The sequence below is a fragment of the Stegostoma tigrinum genome, chromosome 1 (genome assembly GCF_030684315.1).
Source record: "Stegostoma tigrinum isolate sSteTig4 chromosome 1, sSteTig4.hap1, whole genome shotgun sequence".
NCBI lineage: Eukaryota > Metazoa > Chordata > Chondrichthyes > Orectolobiformes > Stegostomatidae > Stegostoma > Stegostoma tigrinum.
Genome location: NC_081354.1, coordinates 25,907,870 through 25,924,485, shown reverse-complemented (window position 1 = coordinate 25,924,485; position 16,616 = coordinate 25,907,870). Strand labels below are relative to the sequence as shown.

At 40.2% G+C, this 16,616-nt stretch overlaps 1 protein-coding gene across 1 annotated transcript in view; it reads right to left on the bottom strand.

Moving 5' to 3' along the window:
• Window positions 1-16,616, bottom strand: part of naa15a (N-alpha-acetyltransferase 15, NatA auxiliary subunit a) — a 104,144-nt gene that overhangs the window by 24,332 nt on the left and 63,196 nt on the right. Inside the window, exons 9-16 of the mRNA XM_048531329.2 lie at window positions 9,921-10,027; window positions 9,763-9,835; window positions 7,956-8,125; window positions 7,424-7,576; window positions 6,825-6,953; window positions 4,415-4,628; window positions 4,077-4,270; window positions 3,291-3,399 (exon numbers count right to left, since the gene is read on the bottom strand). Of these exons, the coding sequence (XP_048387286.1) occupies window positions 3,291-3,399; window positions 4,077-4,270; window positions 4,415-4,628; window positions 6,825-6,953; window positions 7,424-7,576; window positions 7,956-8,125; window positions 9,763-9,835; window positions 9,921-10,027 (1,149 nt within the window). The remainder of the gene's footprint in view (window positions 1-3,290; window positions 3,400-4,076; window positions 4,271-4,414; window positions 4,629-6,824; window positions 6,954-7,423; window positions 7,577-7,955; window positions 8,126-9,762; window positions 9,836-9,920; window positions 10,028-16,616) is intronic.

Genomic DNA, 16,616 nt, shown 5'->3' with positions numbered 1-16,616 from the left:
TTAGGCCATTCGGCTATGAGTCTACTCCGCCATTTGATCATGGCTGACACGTGAATGCCGCAGATTCACCATCCTTTGGGAGAAGCAGTTTCTCCTCTATTCTGTTTTAGATTTGCTACCCCATATCCTAAGACTAATGACCTCTTGTCCTAGAATGCCCCACGAGAGGGAGCATCTGCTCACGTTTATTTTTTCCATAACTTTTATCACCTCGAATCCTCAATTTATTCCCCCTTTATTCTTCTAAATTCCACAGAGTACAGGCCTGAACTGTTCAATCCCTCTTCATACGATAAGCCCCTTATCTCTGGGACCAATTCGTGAACCTCCTCTCAGCTGCTTCCAATGACACCATATCCTTCCTCAAAAAAAGGGGATCAAAAACTGTGCACAATACTCCAGGTGCAGTCTCACCAATGCCTTGTATAGTTGCAACAATAATTCCCTACTTTTATATTCTATTCTATTTATATTCTATTCCTTTAGCCATAAAAGCAAACATTCAATTCACTTTCTTTATTTTCTGCTGTACCTGCATGCTAGTTTTCTGTGACTGATGATTGAGGTCACCTAGATCCCTCTGGAGTTTCCCAAAGTCTCTCCCCATTTAGATAGTAGGTCGCCTCCCCCTATGTATTGCTAAAAGCTCTAATACATCCTTTATTACAGACAGTAACATTTTCCCAAACACGTGTTAACTGGTCTATCGTTACCTGCTACTTGTCTCTTCCTCTTTTATATGTAAGGGTATTACATAGGCAGTTTTCTATTCCTCTGGGACTTTTGCAGAATTAATGGGTTCCTGGAAGATTACTTTCACAGCATCCACTATCTCTGCAGCCACTTCCTTTAATATTCTAGAATGCATCCCAACTTACCCAGGAACTTATCAGCCTGTAGTATATTAGTTTACTGAGCACTTTTTCTATAGTGATAAATACATCCCTCCTCTCCTCCTTTGGCCTTTTGGCTTACTATTTTGAAAATTTATTTGTCTTCTACTGTGAAGACTATTGCAAGATATTTGTTCAAAACCTGTCATTTCCTGGTCCTATTAGAATAAAGGTTTCATTGTCCCTTCAATGTTACCTACCATTCTATTCTCATGGTCTTTTTCAGAGTCTGATTTTTCTCCTCTTCCCCTCCCAAATGATTGCTCCAGAAATCAGGCCATATACAAAGAGTTGGATCTGAAATACATGATCCACCCTCTTTTATTTCAGTGTCTTCTCCACCTCCATCATGCACAGAACTCAAGTTTTAATCCCCTAATGTTTCATCCTTATTGGAACATGGTTAACTTTACATGAAGCATCTCCTGCTTGAAGATCATGTACTGCTCATGTCTTTCCTGTCAATCTTGGGTTCCACATCAATCTGGCTCATATATCTCATCTGAATTAGTTCTCTTCAAATTTAGAAGTCTTACTATGGATTTTTCTTTGTTCTTCTCCATAACTAATTTAAACCTTGAGAATCATAAACTCTTCTTACTCAACCGTTGCCCCAAAAGGATCTTTTCACTGCAAAGCAGCAAATCAAAAACAGAAATTGCTGGCAAAGCTCAGCACTTTTGGCAGTACACAAAGAGAAATCAGTTAACATTTTTACCCAGAACCTTCTTGAGGGAGGGTCACAGGACCCGAAACATTAACTCTGATTTCTCTTCACACGTGCTACTAGACCTGCTGAGCTTTTGCAGTAATTTGTTTTTGTTTCTGATTTAGAATACCCTCAGTTCTTTTGGTTTTCATCAAATCCACGTGCCTCCTTCCCAGATGGACTTAAAATATACTGGTCAAAGAAGTTCTCTTGAAGACATTTCAGAAATTCCTCCTCCACATTTCCTGGTACTCGAACATTATCAAATCTCACAAGATCATCATGTGTCTTTTGCATGTGTTTTTATTTGCATTTGCACATATCTCTTACTATTTCAAGGCCTCACGATTAACCGCTAGTCTGATAATTTGGCTGCTCATTCTGCTTCTCAACTCTAACCAAATGGGTTCTATCTTTGTCCCCTGATGAACATCATCCCTTTCCAACACACATTTCCCTTATTCAGTGACACCACCTTAGTGGTTTCTTTGATGGTGAACATGAAACCACCATTGATTATTGCAGAAACCTCTCGTTCACTAATGTCTTCTAGAGAAGTAAACCTGCCACCTTAACCTGAGCTGACCTACATACAACTCCAGTCTCACTAACTTGGCTGATCCTTAACTGCTCTCAAAATTGGGCAGCAAGCAATTCCATTCAAGGTCAATTAGGGTTGGGCAACAACTGCAGGCCTTGATGGTGGTGACCATACCTCAAAAAAAGAAGAAATTTTGAACAAACTCTTGTCTTTCCTTGTATTCCTGAAAACTTTGCAGTCTTTAATATTACACAGCATTATTGCAGAATAGTACATTTTCACTTGTAGCTCAATTAACTTATTTAGTACACTATATTAGTTCACATGCACATATTCTAAATATTTTCTTTACAGTCTTTCTTAGGCTGCTCATATCAATTATGATACCAGGTACCTCCCTAGCACAACTCAACACATTTCTTTTTGTACCTTATTCTTCGCTTTCACTGGATAATTTTAAATCCTCAACATGCTATTGATCCTCCCAGCAAGTATATGAATCTCAATCTAGTTGAGGTACAACCCATTCCTTCTGAATAGGTGCCTCCTGTCTCAGAACTGGTTCCAATGTCCCAAGAGTCCAAAGTCTTCCCTTCCATGCAATATCTCAAGCCATGCATTAAATCATTACATAGATTGTGGCACCCAATAATTCAGAGATGGTTACCATTTAGGTCTTAAGTTTTAACCAAATTTCTAGTTACTGAAATCGACTGTAAAACCTTCATATCTGCACTCAATGTGATGGCACTGATGTGCGCTGCAATTTTTGGTTTGTGCCCTACAAAATACTTCACACTGCATCGAATATGTCCTTTATCCAAGGAGGAAACCTACCAACTGTAACTCATGATGGTTTCAGACATAATAGTTTGGCACCCAAACTTTAGGGTCTCCTACAAAGGAATGCATTGCTATTGTTTGTTGCTCCCTTCTGTATGGTCATTCGTAGCAGAGCAGTACCATGGTCTGGACGGTACCCTTTCTAGGTGCAATCACTTTAGCAGTTCCCAATACTTAGCTAATGGTTTCCGTACAGCCCACACCCTGTTGCCTCTTCCTACACTTCAAAGCAACCCATGTACTATCCTGGACTCTTACCGTTTGTGACAAGCGCAAGAGCATCTTACGAAATTCCATTACTTACCTTTTCTATAGTAGATTTCAAAAGCAAAAAGGTGGGTCTCAATTTTGTTCTTTACCAAGGTTTTCAAGGGCGTCAGAAATTTAATGGCTTCTTCAAGTGGACTGTCCACCTAATTAACAGAAAACACTTTCTTAACATGGGTAGAATTCCAATATATAACATGTATAATTTGTGGTTGGTTGATAGCTTTGTGTTCTGATGTAGAAACTGTACAACATAACGTCCAGACACACTGCACTCGGCACTGGTTTTGCTGCTATAAAGGCTCCTGGCAACTAGGAAATTTAGACAATCTTCTATTATTGGTTTCTCAACCAGGGAAGAAGACACCAATTGGTCCTCCTCACTTCCACACTAGAGCATTTTAACTAAGTTCACAAAACAGTACTTAGGACAAAAGACTACCAAATTCATCTCTAAACACTGATGCCAAATAGGCAACCATTCTGCTGACCTAGTTGAGATCAAACAATGCAGCACAGAGAAAAGGAACAATCAAACTAATTCGGCTAAAAGTGAAAGAACAGATTATATGTTTAACATAATTACACAAAATTATTTTAAAAGAATAGACCAGTTTGGATGAAAGAGAAAAGGGAGAGTAAAGAAGGATTCAAAGCTCAGACCTCATTCACATTTGCCAAAATATTAAACAATTTCATTAAATGCATCTATAAAGCCATTCCAACTCTTTTGGTCAAATAGAGGTTACTCTTATCTGATGACCTACAATGACAAAATGGAATTCAAAGTATACATGAAGCAAAATTAATATTGACTACATACCTTTGCTAATTTCTCAGGTACAAGTTCCTCTTTTTGTGCACCAATCTCTTCCTCATCCTCTTCCTTTTTCTTCCTTTGATTTTTTAGTTGCTTCTCTTTTTCAGCATTTCTCTTCTCTTCCTCTAACTGCGCCTTCTTCTGTGCCCGACGCTGTTTATTTCGTAACTTCTTCAGCTCTTTATCTGAAAGATTTGCTGTAGAAATGTATTTTTTTAAAAAAATCATTTGAAGGTGAACTAAATAAACAAAGAAGCCATATGTTGTTCAGAACAACAGTATCTTTATCAGAACAGGAAGGAAGAACAAGTAAGACCATTTAACCAGAAGCCAGTGAGTACCTGTATCAGCTTCCAATTCTTTGTTCTCATCAGTTAGCGGATGATCATGAAGTTTCAGGTAGATCTCAATAGCCACCTTTGCAGCTTTGAAATAAAATGGATGACACCGGAGCACGTCTTCTAGCTTTAGTAAATCCACATAAGACCTCAATGTCATTTTCCTCATGCAATAAGTGTGGAAATCAAACTGATCATCTGTAATTTCTGCAAAGTGCTATAGAAAAAAACTTCAAGTCAGCATAAGGGTAAACTATAACCACAGGTTTTTAAAACCACATTTTACAATGTATGGAAGAATGCCATTCCCCAACATATTTATCAAACAAGTATTTTGGATTGGACAATTAAGTTTTCAAGAACACTAGTTTTATAGAAAATAGCTAAATTAACAATAAAACATAAAAATATTAAACTTCTGACACTAGTATCAGTGATGCTTTTTGGGCACAGTTCAGAACAGTTCAATAGCAGTTATAAACAAACTTACTGGGAACAACTTCAACTTAATCAATCTGCAAACATGCAGACAGGAATTGACACAATGTAATTTTTGTACAATCTCAGAGTTCTCTCCTCAGGAAAATCAATGGAAAGCAATATTAACGGGGGCAGAGATTGGGATGCTGCAAAAGCACTGAATTTCACTGAATCCAACGAGTTTCCTATCTGGAGAGGACACTTAGAATTACTGAAGGTATTCGGCTATAGCACTGTTTCATGGTCAACAATATTGCTAAAAAACAAATGACTACAAGAAACCAGTTTTGCATACATAGACATAGTGGAGGAAAGAAACAAAAGTTTCAATCCATGAAACAATGGCACAAGATTTTGTTTTGTAATGTAATACACAAAGCTGAAGAATAAAATCCATTATAGACATTCATCTGACATTACACATCAAATATTGAATTCACTTGTAAAATTTAACACTTAATTTCCAAATTGATGAGTAAAATCTGACTGAGTTTTAGACAACTTGCATTCTATTAATTTTAGGCAATGGATACGATAAAACTGTTCACCTGGCTTCAATGTAGTTTCCAGCAAACAGATTTTGACTGAATGCACTTACCGCAAAGATTTCCTGCTAGTCTATATGTACAATGATGTAAATATCGTACTTTTAAAATTCCGGTTAACAGCCACAGAAATCTTAACTGTTGAATTTAAGATGATCACTTGGCAGAATATTAACTATCATATGGGAAACTACCAAAGTCAGAAACAGCAAGAAATACATACCACAATATCAGAGTGCATCAAAATCAACTCAGCATCTACTGGGAAGAGTTGGGATAGCTTTCTTTAACCACGGTATTCTCAGTCAACAGACTAAAGTTTAAAATAGAGAGCAAAATGTTGTCTGAAGTACTAATTAAGCTTCTCGTGAAGGGGAATAAATGACTATTTGAATTTAACAAAGTAAGCATCAATATAATTGGGTTAAAAGCTATTTCAATCAGTAACTGGTCATGTCTTACAGTGGAAGAAAAATTCAAGACTCCAGATTAGTTGCATTGAGTAACAAAATATAAATCTGTATTTACTTTGAGATTTTAGAATACACATTTTTACTGTCTTCTGTGGCTAAATTATTCTGTCTGCAACCAACACTTAGATGCTGCACAAAATTAGCACTTGGCCACTATTTTCTACAGTAAATATCTCTTCTAAATTATCTCCAATGTTTCAGTCCACAACTTGGGAGTTTAGAACCAGTCTAAATCTTTACTGGAACAAAGTGACAAATTAAAAATTAATTATTCCCAAAATCTCTTGCTCATTGCTTCCTCTTAGTTTGCCTTTTAGAATACTTTAAATTAGAATAGTTTTTATATTTAATAATCTAGACAGCTGTATCCTTTTTGCAGAATAGGAATATATTAAGTGATTTTAATATCCAAGAGTTGCAGGAATTTTCTATTTAAACAGTGGAATCTGTTTGCAGGGCACTAAGATTTTTTAATTCAACACATTCCTTTATCTATATTTAGAAATTAAATTGAACAAATAGTTCAATTTGTACACAGCTTGACAGTTTTATTTTCCAGCTGCCCACCTGATGGGGGAACCATGCATTTTTCAGTAGGTAACTGACCACATTTATACGTTAATAGTTAAGCTTTGGCTACCTAACCCATTCATACAAGGTGGTGGCGGTGAGACTTGGCTCAGAAAATACTATGCACATGAAATCTAGCCTGAAACACAGCCAGTCCAAAAAACAAACATCCACTTTTTTTTAAAAAAGAGAACCAAAACAAAGACAAAGGGGGGGAAATCACAATGCTTTTTGTTTTGCATTGTTGGAAATTATCTGGGACTTGATTTACTCCCCCCCCCCCCCACCGCTTACACTCTACTCCTGAAATGGTAAAGTCGTTATTTCAAGTTTCTTTGAACTTACCCTCTCTATTTCATGGCACTTTTTCAGAGCTTCTCCATATTTGTTCATTGACTGATAGGCCAAAGCGCACTCTGTCTGGAACCACATACACTGCATCTCATTTAGATTGTCCACTGCAGCCGTTCCTTCCTAATTAAACAAAGTTACAACTCAGCATGTAACCTGGAAATGCAGTGACACAAGATGTAGAAATTACATTTTACCTCAGTAATCTGTTATGGCTGGTAAGGGCATTCAACAAAAATAACCAGAATGATGAGCTTAGCTAAGTTATTTGATTAGTTAGTAACTAAGTACTTCAGTTAAACTGTCAAAAAAAAAGGTTAAACTAAAAGAAATGCATTTACTGGATCTATACTATATTTTATTTACTAGTATATAGCACTTATTATAGGATCTGCATTCAAAGGTTCTTTTTTCCTCAGACAGCAAACTAGCACCTTTATCATTAAGTACTGTTATCAACAGCAACATAAAATTATACACAAATGAATTTAAAAAAAACAAATTTGCATGCTATTAGTAGGCAAATTATAATTCAGTTTATATTTAATACAGCTGTTTGAACTGTGCAATTAAGTAGCAAAGATGATACCAACTCTCGTAAACTTGGAACACATGTCCTCAGCTTCCTTCACAAGGTTGGCCTTTAGCATGTATTTAGCGCATTTGGAATTTATAAATCTGTCAGCTGTATCTAAGGCTTGAGCCTCATCCATCCACTTGGCAGCTTCCTTTATATTTCCAGCATGCTACATGGGAAAAAACAACTCATTAGACAGAAGGAAACAATACAGTTTGATGGCACAAATTTAATTGCAAACACAAATGTTTAGTTTACTTATATTAAACACTTGTAGCCATCTGCTTTAAAACATCTACACTTAAAATAAATTGCAGATCCAGTAAGCTTTTAAATTACATTCTTATAATAAAACAATTTACAATTTCTACATTCAATTTATAACTTTCATAAATTTTCAGCATCATAGGAAACGTTTCTTTTTAAAACTGCATTGCCAAATTGGTAGCGACTGAGCAGAAAGAAATTAGGAGCGTTAGAAATTTTTGACTCTTCACATTATAAACATGCCAAATTTGAGAAATACAATCATTCTTCTGTAATTTTACCTTGTAGATTTTGGCCTTAACAAGGAACAATTCTATGAGAGTTGGTGTACTTTCAATTGCAGCATTGATGTATTCCAAGGCTAGAGAGGGTTGTCCAATTCTATCATAATGTTGGGCTAAAAAGTACTGGACCCACAATCTAGTAGTAGGTGGTTCTAGGTTTCCATCATCTACAAATGGAGGAGGAAAACAAAGTTCAAATGAATCTTAGTTTCTGGGCAAGCATGCAAACCAAAGGCAAAATTATTCAATACAACCTACATGTAGATGCCATATAAATGCCATATAAAACTCCAGGGTTCTTCACAGGCTAATTAAGAAACCAAGCTTTTATAAAAACTACAAAAGATATGAAGGTATGTGAACAAAAGACTGGACAAAAGGCAAAAACGTTAAGGAACGTTTCAAAGGAGAAACGATAGGTGCAGCAATAGTGCTGTTTAAAAGGAAAGAATTCCAGGAACAAGGGCCTTGGATACTGAATGCAAATTAAAACAAGACATGCTATGTTCGTGACAACTCACTTTGTTGTCTGGTTTTAATGACTATGGATAAGTGCAAATTTCAATTCAGATTATTTTGCTTATTCCACACTGGTTTCCTGAATTTGCTTCAGTTTGCAGTAAGTGATTAATGTAGCTATTTTAAATGCATGTTTCTAGAAACCATTCCAATCTATGAATAGCTCAATGATTAAAAACCAGTTAATGGAAGTTGAAAACTAATTTTCTATTCTTTACCACCTACATGGCAAGACATACCCTGCTTTTTAGCATGTCACCTTTTTAAACAAAAACCCTACAGGGTTCACATTAGGGCTCTCAAACTGTTCAGAGTGTGTACAGCCAACTGGATAAAGTTTTCTGCAATTTGTTCATTTTACTCAGGTTGCAGTTCTAGAATGGTAGTCAGCTCTAAATGAACTTGAAATAAAGATGGCTTATGGCTGAACAAATAGGAGACTTGACATTGACCTATGTTAGTGGAATGCATGGCTTTAACTGATTACACAAAGTAAAACCCTATCGACACTTCCTGGGAATTTGCTCAGCCTCAGCTCTCAACAGTTTACTTCAAAATTCCAAGGATTTTGGAGCCTGTGTTTATAAAGGGAATACATTGTCCAATTCAGACAAAACAGAAATCTTTCAATAAACTTGTTTAAGCATCTTAAGCACGGTGACATGTTCTTGTTAATGTCATACAAGTACTTGCCCAATACAAATTTCAGACTTGGGAAATACCATTCAATGTTACAGAAACACTTGAAAAGGATTTAACATGTACCTGACCAATGAGCATTTGATGCTTATAGCAGTTGTATCATTTCATTTCCTGTTACTTACCCAATAAGTGACTTCTAAGCTTTCTTGCTCTCAAAAATTGAAAGGAACCAACAAAAAAAACTGAGGAGCCAAAACTGCTACATTTGACAGAAATAAATAGGAAACTGTCTTGAAGCTTCAGAAATAAACCAGTATTTAAAAAGTGATATTTTAAAAAAACAATAGCGAGGCTCTGGGTGCATTTCAACACACTATGGAGGCCTTGTCTTTTAAAAAAGTGAAGGCCTTTACATTAACAGAGTGAGTCAACCGGACAGTCACGACAAATGGCTTCACCTTAAGATAATGGGACAAGGGTGTTCTAGATGATTAAAATCTAACTGCATATTTAAAATTATCAGTTGTTGATGAATAGAGGTGTATCAACACTGCTATCCCAAATTGTATATATTTAATGAGTTTGAGAATGGAAGCAGGTTCAAATTTAAGTCATGGATGCATAAACGTAAAAAAAAACATACCATTCGGGTTAAAGAGGTTGCAACTTTTCAAAGATGTTTCATACTCAACTACTAATTCTTCTAGAATCGATACCTATGGAAATAAAAAGACACTTCTAGTTTTCTCTTTGAACCAAAATTAAAAATTCAAAAGCTCTGACCAATATGAAAAAATTTACCTTCTCTTTATCATTGTATAATGATTTCAGAGTTGTAAACACAGGAGGACAGCCTTTGCTGAAATTTATCCTTAAATATTTGTCCAAGACTTCCCGGAATGTTTCCCCTGGCAAGATGAAAAACAGTTCAGCAGACTTTAATTACTGAACATGATTTCTAACAGAACATACAACCAGAATTTTAAACAGAGTTTTCGGAATAATTTTGCATGGACAAGGACAGACAGAAAAGCATTCAGGCATTGACCATTCCAAGAGCAACATAATCATGGTAACCTCTGAAATATGTATAAAATACATTATATCCTCCATAATCAAGGAAGAGGGAAGGACAAAATAGATAGGATTAAAACAGAAAATGCTTCAGAAACTCAGGTCTGGCAGCAGTGAAGACAGAAACACCCCCTAATCCATAAAAAGCACCAATGTTCGAATATCTTGTAACCTACATCTTTTGATTTTAATTTGTGTTCATCTTAAGTAAATAGTAGAAATTTGTGGCTCAAAGTACAAAGATATTTAAAAAGGACCTCAGCTAATGTGTCACAAACATATGAAATAGGAACTGAAATATACTTTCCAGGCCTGCTACACCATTCACAAAAAAAATGGCTGATCACCTTGTATTTTAAATTTCACATTCCATCTGTCCCCCAGTAAGCTCCAATCTAATGTCTGGCGAGGATTTATCTAACTATTCTAGAAAGATATTCAATGATATGTTTTCGTCACATTCTGAGGCAAGGCTCCCACGGTTGCGCAACCATCAGATTAAAAAAAGGGTGACCCCTAGTACTGGACTGACCCAAGAGGAATGAGTCTTTCCACATCCACCTTGTCAAGACAATTCAGGCCAATTGAAACTTTAATCAAGTCATCCCTGTTACGCCTGGTCCAATCTAACCTCAAGTCAACCCATTCACTGCAGTCATCAATCCAGTAAGTATCCTTGAAGCTACCTCCAATACATTTCCATCCTTCCTGAAATAATGAGATCAAAATTACCAAGTATTGAGACAGTGTCTCACCAATGGCCCTAAACAGCTGATATATAATATCCTTCCTGATGTAATTTTAAGACTGTATGTAGAAAAACAACTCAGTCAGAATCAAATACTGGTGGAAAGCTTTCACCAACAAAAACTCAATTAGCAGAACTCAAGATTAGTGGACAGGACCAAAACTGCAAAAACTTTGCCATGCTATATCCAAGGGCTCATTGAACCTACAACGAACAAATCAAATGCTACAAAAAAAATCCTAACTTGTTTTCCTAAAGCCTATAACAAAGATAGAATGTAAAGCAATACAGATGACTTCTAATGTTCTCCCTAATCACTGGCGTATATTCATTATACAACCCTGCCACAAGGAGTTTGGCCCTTCTAATCTGATTCATTGTTCTAGATGACCTCAGCTGATCAGATATAACACTTATTCCGCTTCTTCTAACGTCTAACGTCAATATTAAAGTCTTGTCGATCAAAAATTCGTAAACATACAGGGCTGGGTTAGACAACAGTTCAGTCCACCAGAATTTGTTTCTGCAGAGATGCTCATTTCTAAACCGTACCCCTTCAGTTTGAGAACTCCCACAAGGGGAAACATTCCTTCTTCCCCTAACCTGTAAACTCCATTCAGACCTCATGTTTAAAATAGATAATCATTCTTTTAAACTCCAATGAGTACAGCACTAACCTGCTCAACCTATTCTTATAACACCTTCATCCCAGAAATCCACCTTATGAATTTTCTGAAATGCTTCTAATGCAAATATCTCTTTCCTTAAGAAAGGCAATCAACACGGTATGCCCCACAGACTTCCCTACTTTAAACCCCAAACCCTTCTGATTAACTACCTAATGACCTTCTGCATTGCACCTACATGCTGCCTTTGAGATTCCTGTACAAAGACAGCTAGATCCCTTTTTCCTGTAGCATTGTGTCTCTTTCTATTTCAATAATGTTTTAACTTTTTATTCTTCCTAACAAAATGACAACCTCCCATTTCTACATATTCCATTTACCAATTTTCTTTGCCAACTCACTGTAATCCCTTTTGGAACACACTTTGCATCCGCAGCTTGCCTTTGTTTATTTTTGCATCACCAACAAATATGGCTACAATACAGTCTATCCCTTCATTCAAATTATTAAGTTTGATAATAAATAGTTGAGGCCCCAGTCCCAATTTCTGTGACACTTATGAGCTACTTTGCCAACCAAAAAACAATCCATCTATCCAGATCGCTCTGCTGTCTGTTAATTAATCCTCTATTCATTCTAATCTCTCATCCTCTATATGCAAGCTCTTACTTGATTCTGAGACCATTTGCAGCAATCCATCAAAAGTCTTTTCAAAATCCAAACGTGCTAGATCTAAGAGCTGTCCGCTATCCAACCCATTTGTTAAATCTGTAAAGATCTCTAATAAGCTTGTCAAACACCATTTCCCCTTTACAAATCCATTAAGACTCTGCCTTTATAATGATTTTCTAAATGTTCTGCTGCTACTCCTTTCATAATGGATTGCACTTTCCAAATGATAGATAGTCTGATGACGAACTGCTAATCAGATCAACTGGTCTAGCCTCCTAATTACTTTCAGGTAATCATCTTATTGTCAAGTATCAGATTCATATAAGACTAATATTGTGAAGATACATGTAAAATACACGCTCAAAGTCTCTAACATTCCCTTGTTTACTATTGATTTCCAAGCTAAAACCTGTATGGAACCAAAGTTTTACATCAGTTAATTTCTTGATATTATATGCCTGTAAAATTTTTTATTGTTGGCATTTATTTTGCAGATGACACTAAGGTTGGTGGAGTGGTGGACAGTGTGGAAGAATGTTGCAGGTTGCAGAGAGACTTAGATAAACTGCAGAATTGGGCTGAAAGGTGGCAAATGGAGTTTAATACGGATAAATGTGAGGTGATTCACTTTAGGAGGAATAATAGGAAGGCAGAATACTGGGTCATTGGAAAGTTTCTTGGTAGTGTGGAGGTGCAGAGGGATCTTGGTGTCCATGTACATAGATCCCTGAAAGTTGCCACCCATGTTGATAGTGCTGTTAAGGTGGCTTACGGTGTGTTAGGTTTTATTGGTAAAGGGATTGAGTTTCGGAGCTGTGATGTCATGCTGCAACTGTACAAAACGCTAGTGCAGCCTCACTTGGAATACTGCATGCAGTTCTGGTCGGCCCACTACAAGGAGGATGTGGAAGCATTGGAGCAGGCGCAGAGGAGATTTGCCAGGATGTGCCTGGTCTGGAGCGCAGGCCCTATGAAGAAAGGCTGAGGGACTTGGGTCTGTTCTCATTATAGGGAAGGCGGCTAAGAGGGGATTTAATAGAGACATACAAGACGATCAGAGGATTAGATAGAGTGGACAGTGTCTTTTTCCGAGGATGACTTCAGCTTGTACAAGGGGGGCATAGCTACAAATCGAGGGGTGATAGATTTAAGACAGATGTCAGAGGCAGGTTCTTTACTCAGAGCGATAAGGGCATGGAATGCCCTGCCTGCCAATGTAGTTAACTCAGCCACTTTAGGGGCATTTAAACAGTCCTTGGATAAGCATATGGATAATGATGGGATAGTGTAGGGGAGGGGCTTAGATTAGTTCACAGGTCGGCGCAATACTGAGGGCCAAAGGGCCTGTTGTGTGCTGTATTGTTCTTCGTTCTATATTCTATAGTCTATAATCTCCTAATTGCTTTCTTAAATTCTCCCATGCACTTTCTATACTACATTAGGGCTTCCATTGATTTGCTCCCATTATACCTGTTAAAGGTGTCTCTTTTCCTTCTTATCCAGTCTTGAATATTCCTAGATATCCAGGGTTCTGAGCTTGTTGCTCCTACATTTCCCCCTAATGGGAACATTTTGGGCCTGAATTCTTGCCCGTTTAATGTTGAACATTAGCCATTGTTCTGCTGTAGATTTACTTCAGAAGTAACGATTCCTATTTGAATTCAGCCAGATTGTGCCTTATATTAATAAAATCTGCCTACCTCCAATCCAAAATACATTTTTGCAGACCATCTTTTCTTTTTCCACAAGGAACTTAAAATGTATGGTAGAGATAATGGGAACTGCAGATGCTGGAGATTCCAAGATGATAAAATGTGAGGCTGGATGAACACAGCAGGCCAAGCAGCATCTCAGGAGCACAAAAGCTGACGTTTCGGGCCTAGACCCTTCATCAGAGAGGGGGATGGGGGGAGGGAACTGGAATAAATAGGGAGAGAGGGGGAGGCGGACCGAAGATGGAGAGCAAAGATGATAGGTGGAGAGGGTGTAGGTGGGGAGGTAGGGAGGGGATAGGTCAGTCCAGGGAAGACGGACAGGTCAAGGAGGTGGGATGAGGTTAGTAGGTAGCTGGGGGTGCGGCTGGGGGTGGGAGGAAGGGATGGGTGAGAGGAAGAACCGGTTAGGGAGGCAGAGACAGGTTGGACTGGTTTTGGGATGCAGTGGGTGGGGGGGGGGGGAAGAGCTGGGCTGGTTGTGTGGTGCAGTGGGGGGAGGGGATGAACTGGGCTGGTTTAGGGATGCAGTGGGGGAAGGGGAGATTTTGAAACTGGTGAAGTCCACATTGATACCATATGGCTGCAGGGTTCCCAGGCGGAATATGAGTTGCTGTTCCTGCAACCTTCGGGTGGCATCATTGTGGCAGTGCAGGAGGCCCATGATGGACATGTCATCAAGAGAATGGGAGGGGGAGTGCAAATGGTTTGCGACTGGGAGGTGCAGTTGTTTGTTGCGAACTGAGCGGAGGTGTTCTGCAAAGCGGTCCCCAAGCCTCCGCTTGGTTTCCCCAATGTAGAGAAAGCCGCACCGGGTACAGTGGATGCAGTATACCACATTGGCAGATGTGCAGGTGAACCTCTGCTTAATGTGGAATGTCATCTTGGGGCCTGGGATGGGGGTGAGGGAGGAGGTGTGGGGACAAGTGTAGCATTTCCTGCGGTTGCAGGGGAAGGTGCCGGGTGTGGTGGGGTTGGAGGGCAGTGTGGAGCGAACAAGGGAGTCACGGAGAGAGTGGTCTCTCCGGAAAGCAGACAGGGGTGGGGATGGAAAAATGTCTTGGGTGGTGGGGTCGGATTGTAAATGGCGGAAGTGTCGGAGGATAATGCGTTGTATCCGGAGGTTGGTAGGGTGGTGTGTGAGAACGAGGGGGATCCTCTTGGGGCGGTTGTGGCGGGGGCGGGGTGTGAGGGATGTGTCGCGGGAAATGCGGGAGACGCGGTCAAGGGCGTTCTCAATCACCGTGGGGGGGAAGTTGCGGTCCTTAAAGAACTTGGACATCTGGGATGTGCGGGAGTGGAATGTCTTATCGTGGGAGCAGATGCGGCGGAGGCGGAGGAATTGGGAATAGGGGATGGAGTTTTTGCAGGAGGGTGGGTGGGAGGAGGTGTATTCTAGGTAGCTGTGGGAGTCGGTGGGCTTGAAATGGACATCAGTTACAAGCTGGTTGCCTGAGATGGAGACTGAGAGGTCCAGGAAGGTGAGGGATGTGTTGGAGATGGCCCAGGTGAACTGAAGGTTGGGGTGGAAGGTGTTGGTGAAGTGGATGAACTGTTCGAGCTCCTCTGGGGAGCAAGAGGCGGCGCCAATACAGTCATCAATGTACCGGAGGAAGAGGTGGGGTTTGGGGCCTGTGTAGGTGCGGAAGATGGACTGTTCCACGTAACCTACAAAGAGGCAGGCATAGCTGGGGCCCATGCGGGTGCCCATGGCCACCCCCTTAGTCTGTAGGAAGTGGGAGGAGTCAAAAGAGAAGTTGTTGAGTGTGAGGACGAGTTCCGCTAGGCGGATGAGAGTGTCGGTGGAGGGGGCCTGGTCGGGCCTGCGGGACAGGAAGAAGCGGAGGGCCTTGAGGCCATCTCCATGCGGAATGCAGGTGTACAGGGACTGGACGTCCATGGTGAATATGAGGTGTTGGGGGCCAGGGAATTGGAAGTCCTGGAGGAGGTGGAGGGCGTGGGTGGTGTCACGGACATAGGTGGGGAGTTCCTGGACCAAAGGGGAGAAAATGGAGTCCAGATAGGTGGAGATGAGTTCGGTGGGGCAGGAGCAGGCTGAGACGATGGGTCGACCAGGGCAGGCAGGTTTGTGGATTTTGGGAAGGAGATAGAAACGGGCTGTGCGGGGTTGGGGAACAATGAGGTTGGAGGCTGTGGGTGGGAGGTCCCCTGAGGTGATGAGGTCATGAATGGTGTTGGAGATGATGGTTTGGTGCTCGGGTGTGGGGTCATGATCGAGGAGGCGGTAGGAGGTGGTGTCGGAGAGTTGGCGTCTGGCCTCGGCGATGTAGAGGTCAGTACGCCATACTACCGCTGCGCCACCCTTGTCTGCGGGTTTGATGGTGAGGTTGGGGTTGGAGCGGAGGGAGCGGAGGGCTGCCCGTTCTGCGGGGGAGAGGTTGGAGTGGGTGAGAGGGGTGGAGAGGTTGAGGCGGTTAATGTCTCGACGGCAGTTGGAGATGAAGAGGTCGAGGGAGGGTAGGAGGCCTGGGGGTGGTGTCCAGGAGGAGGACTTGTGTTGGAAGCGGGTGAAGGGGTCAGTGGAAGGAGGGTTGGGTTCCCGGTTGAAGAAGTAGGCATGCAGGCGAAGACGGCGGAAAAACTGCTCTATGTCCGACCGTGACTGGTATTCGTTGAATTCGTTGACAAAGGCTCACCTTTGTCC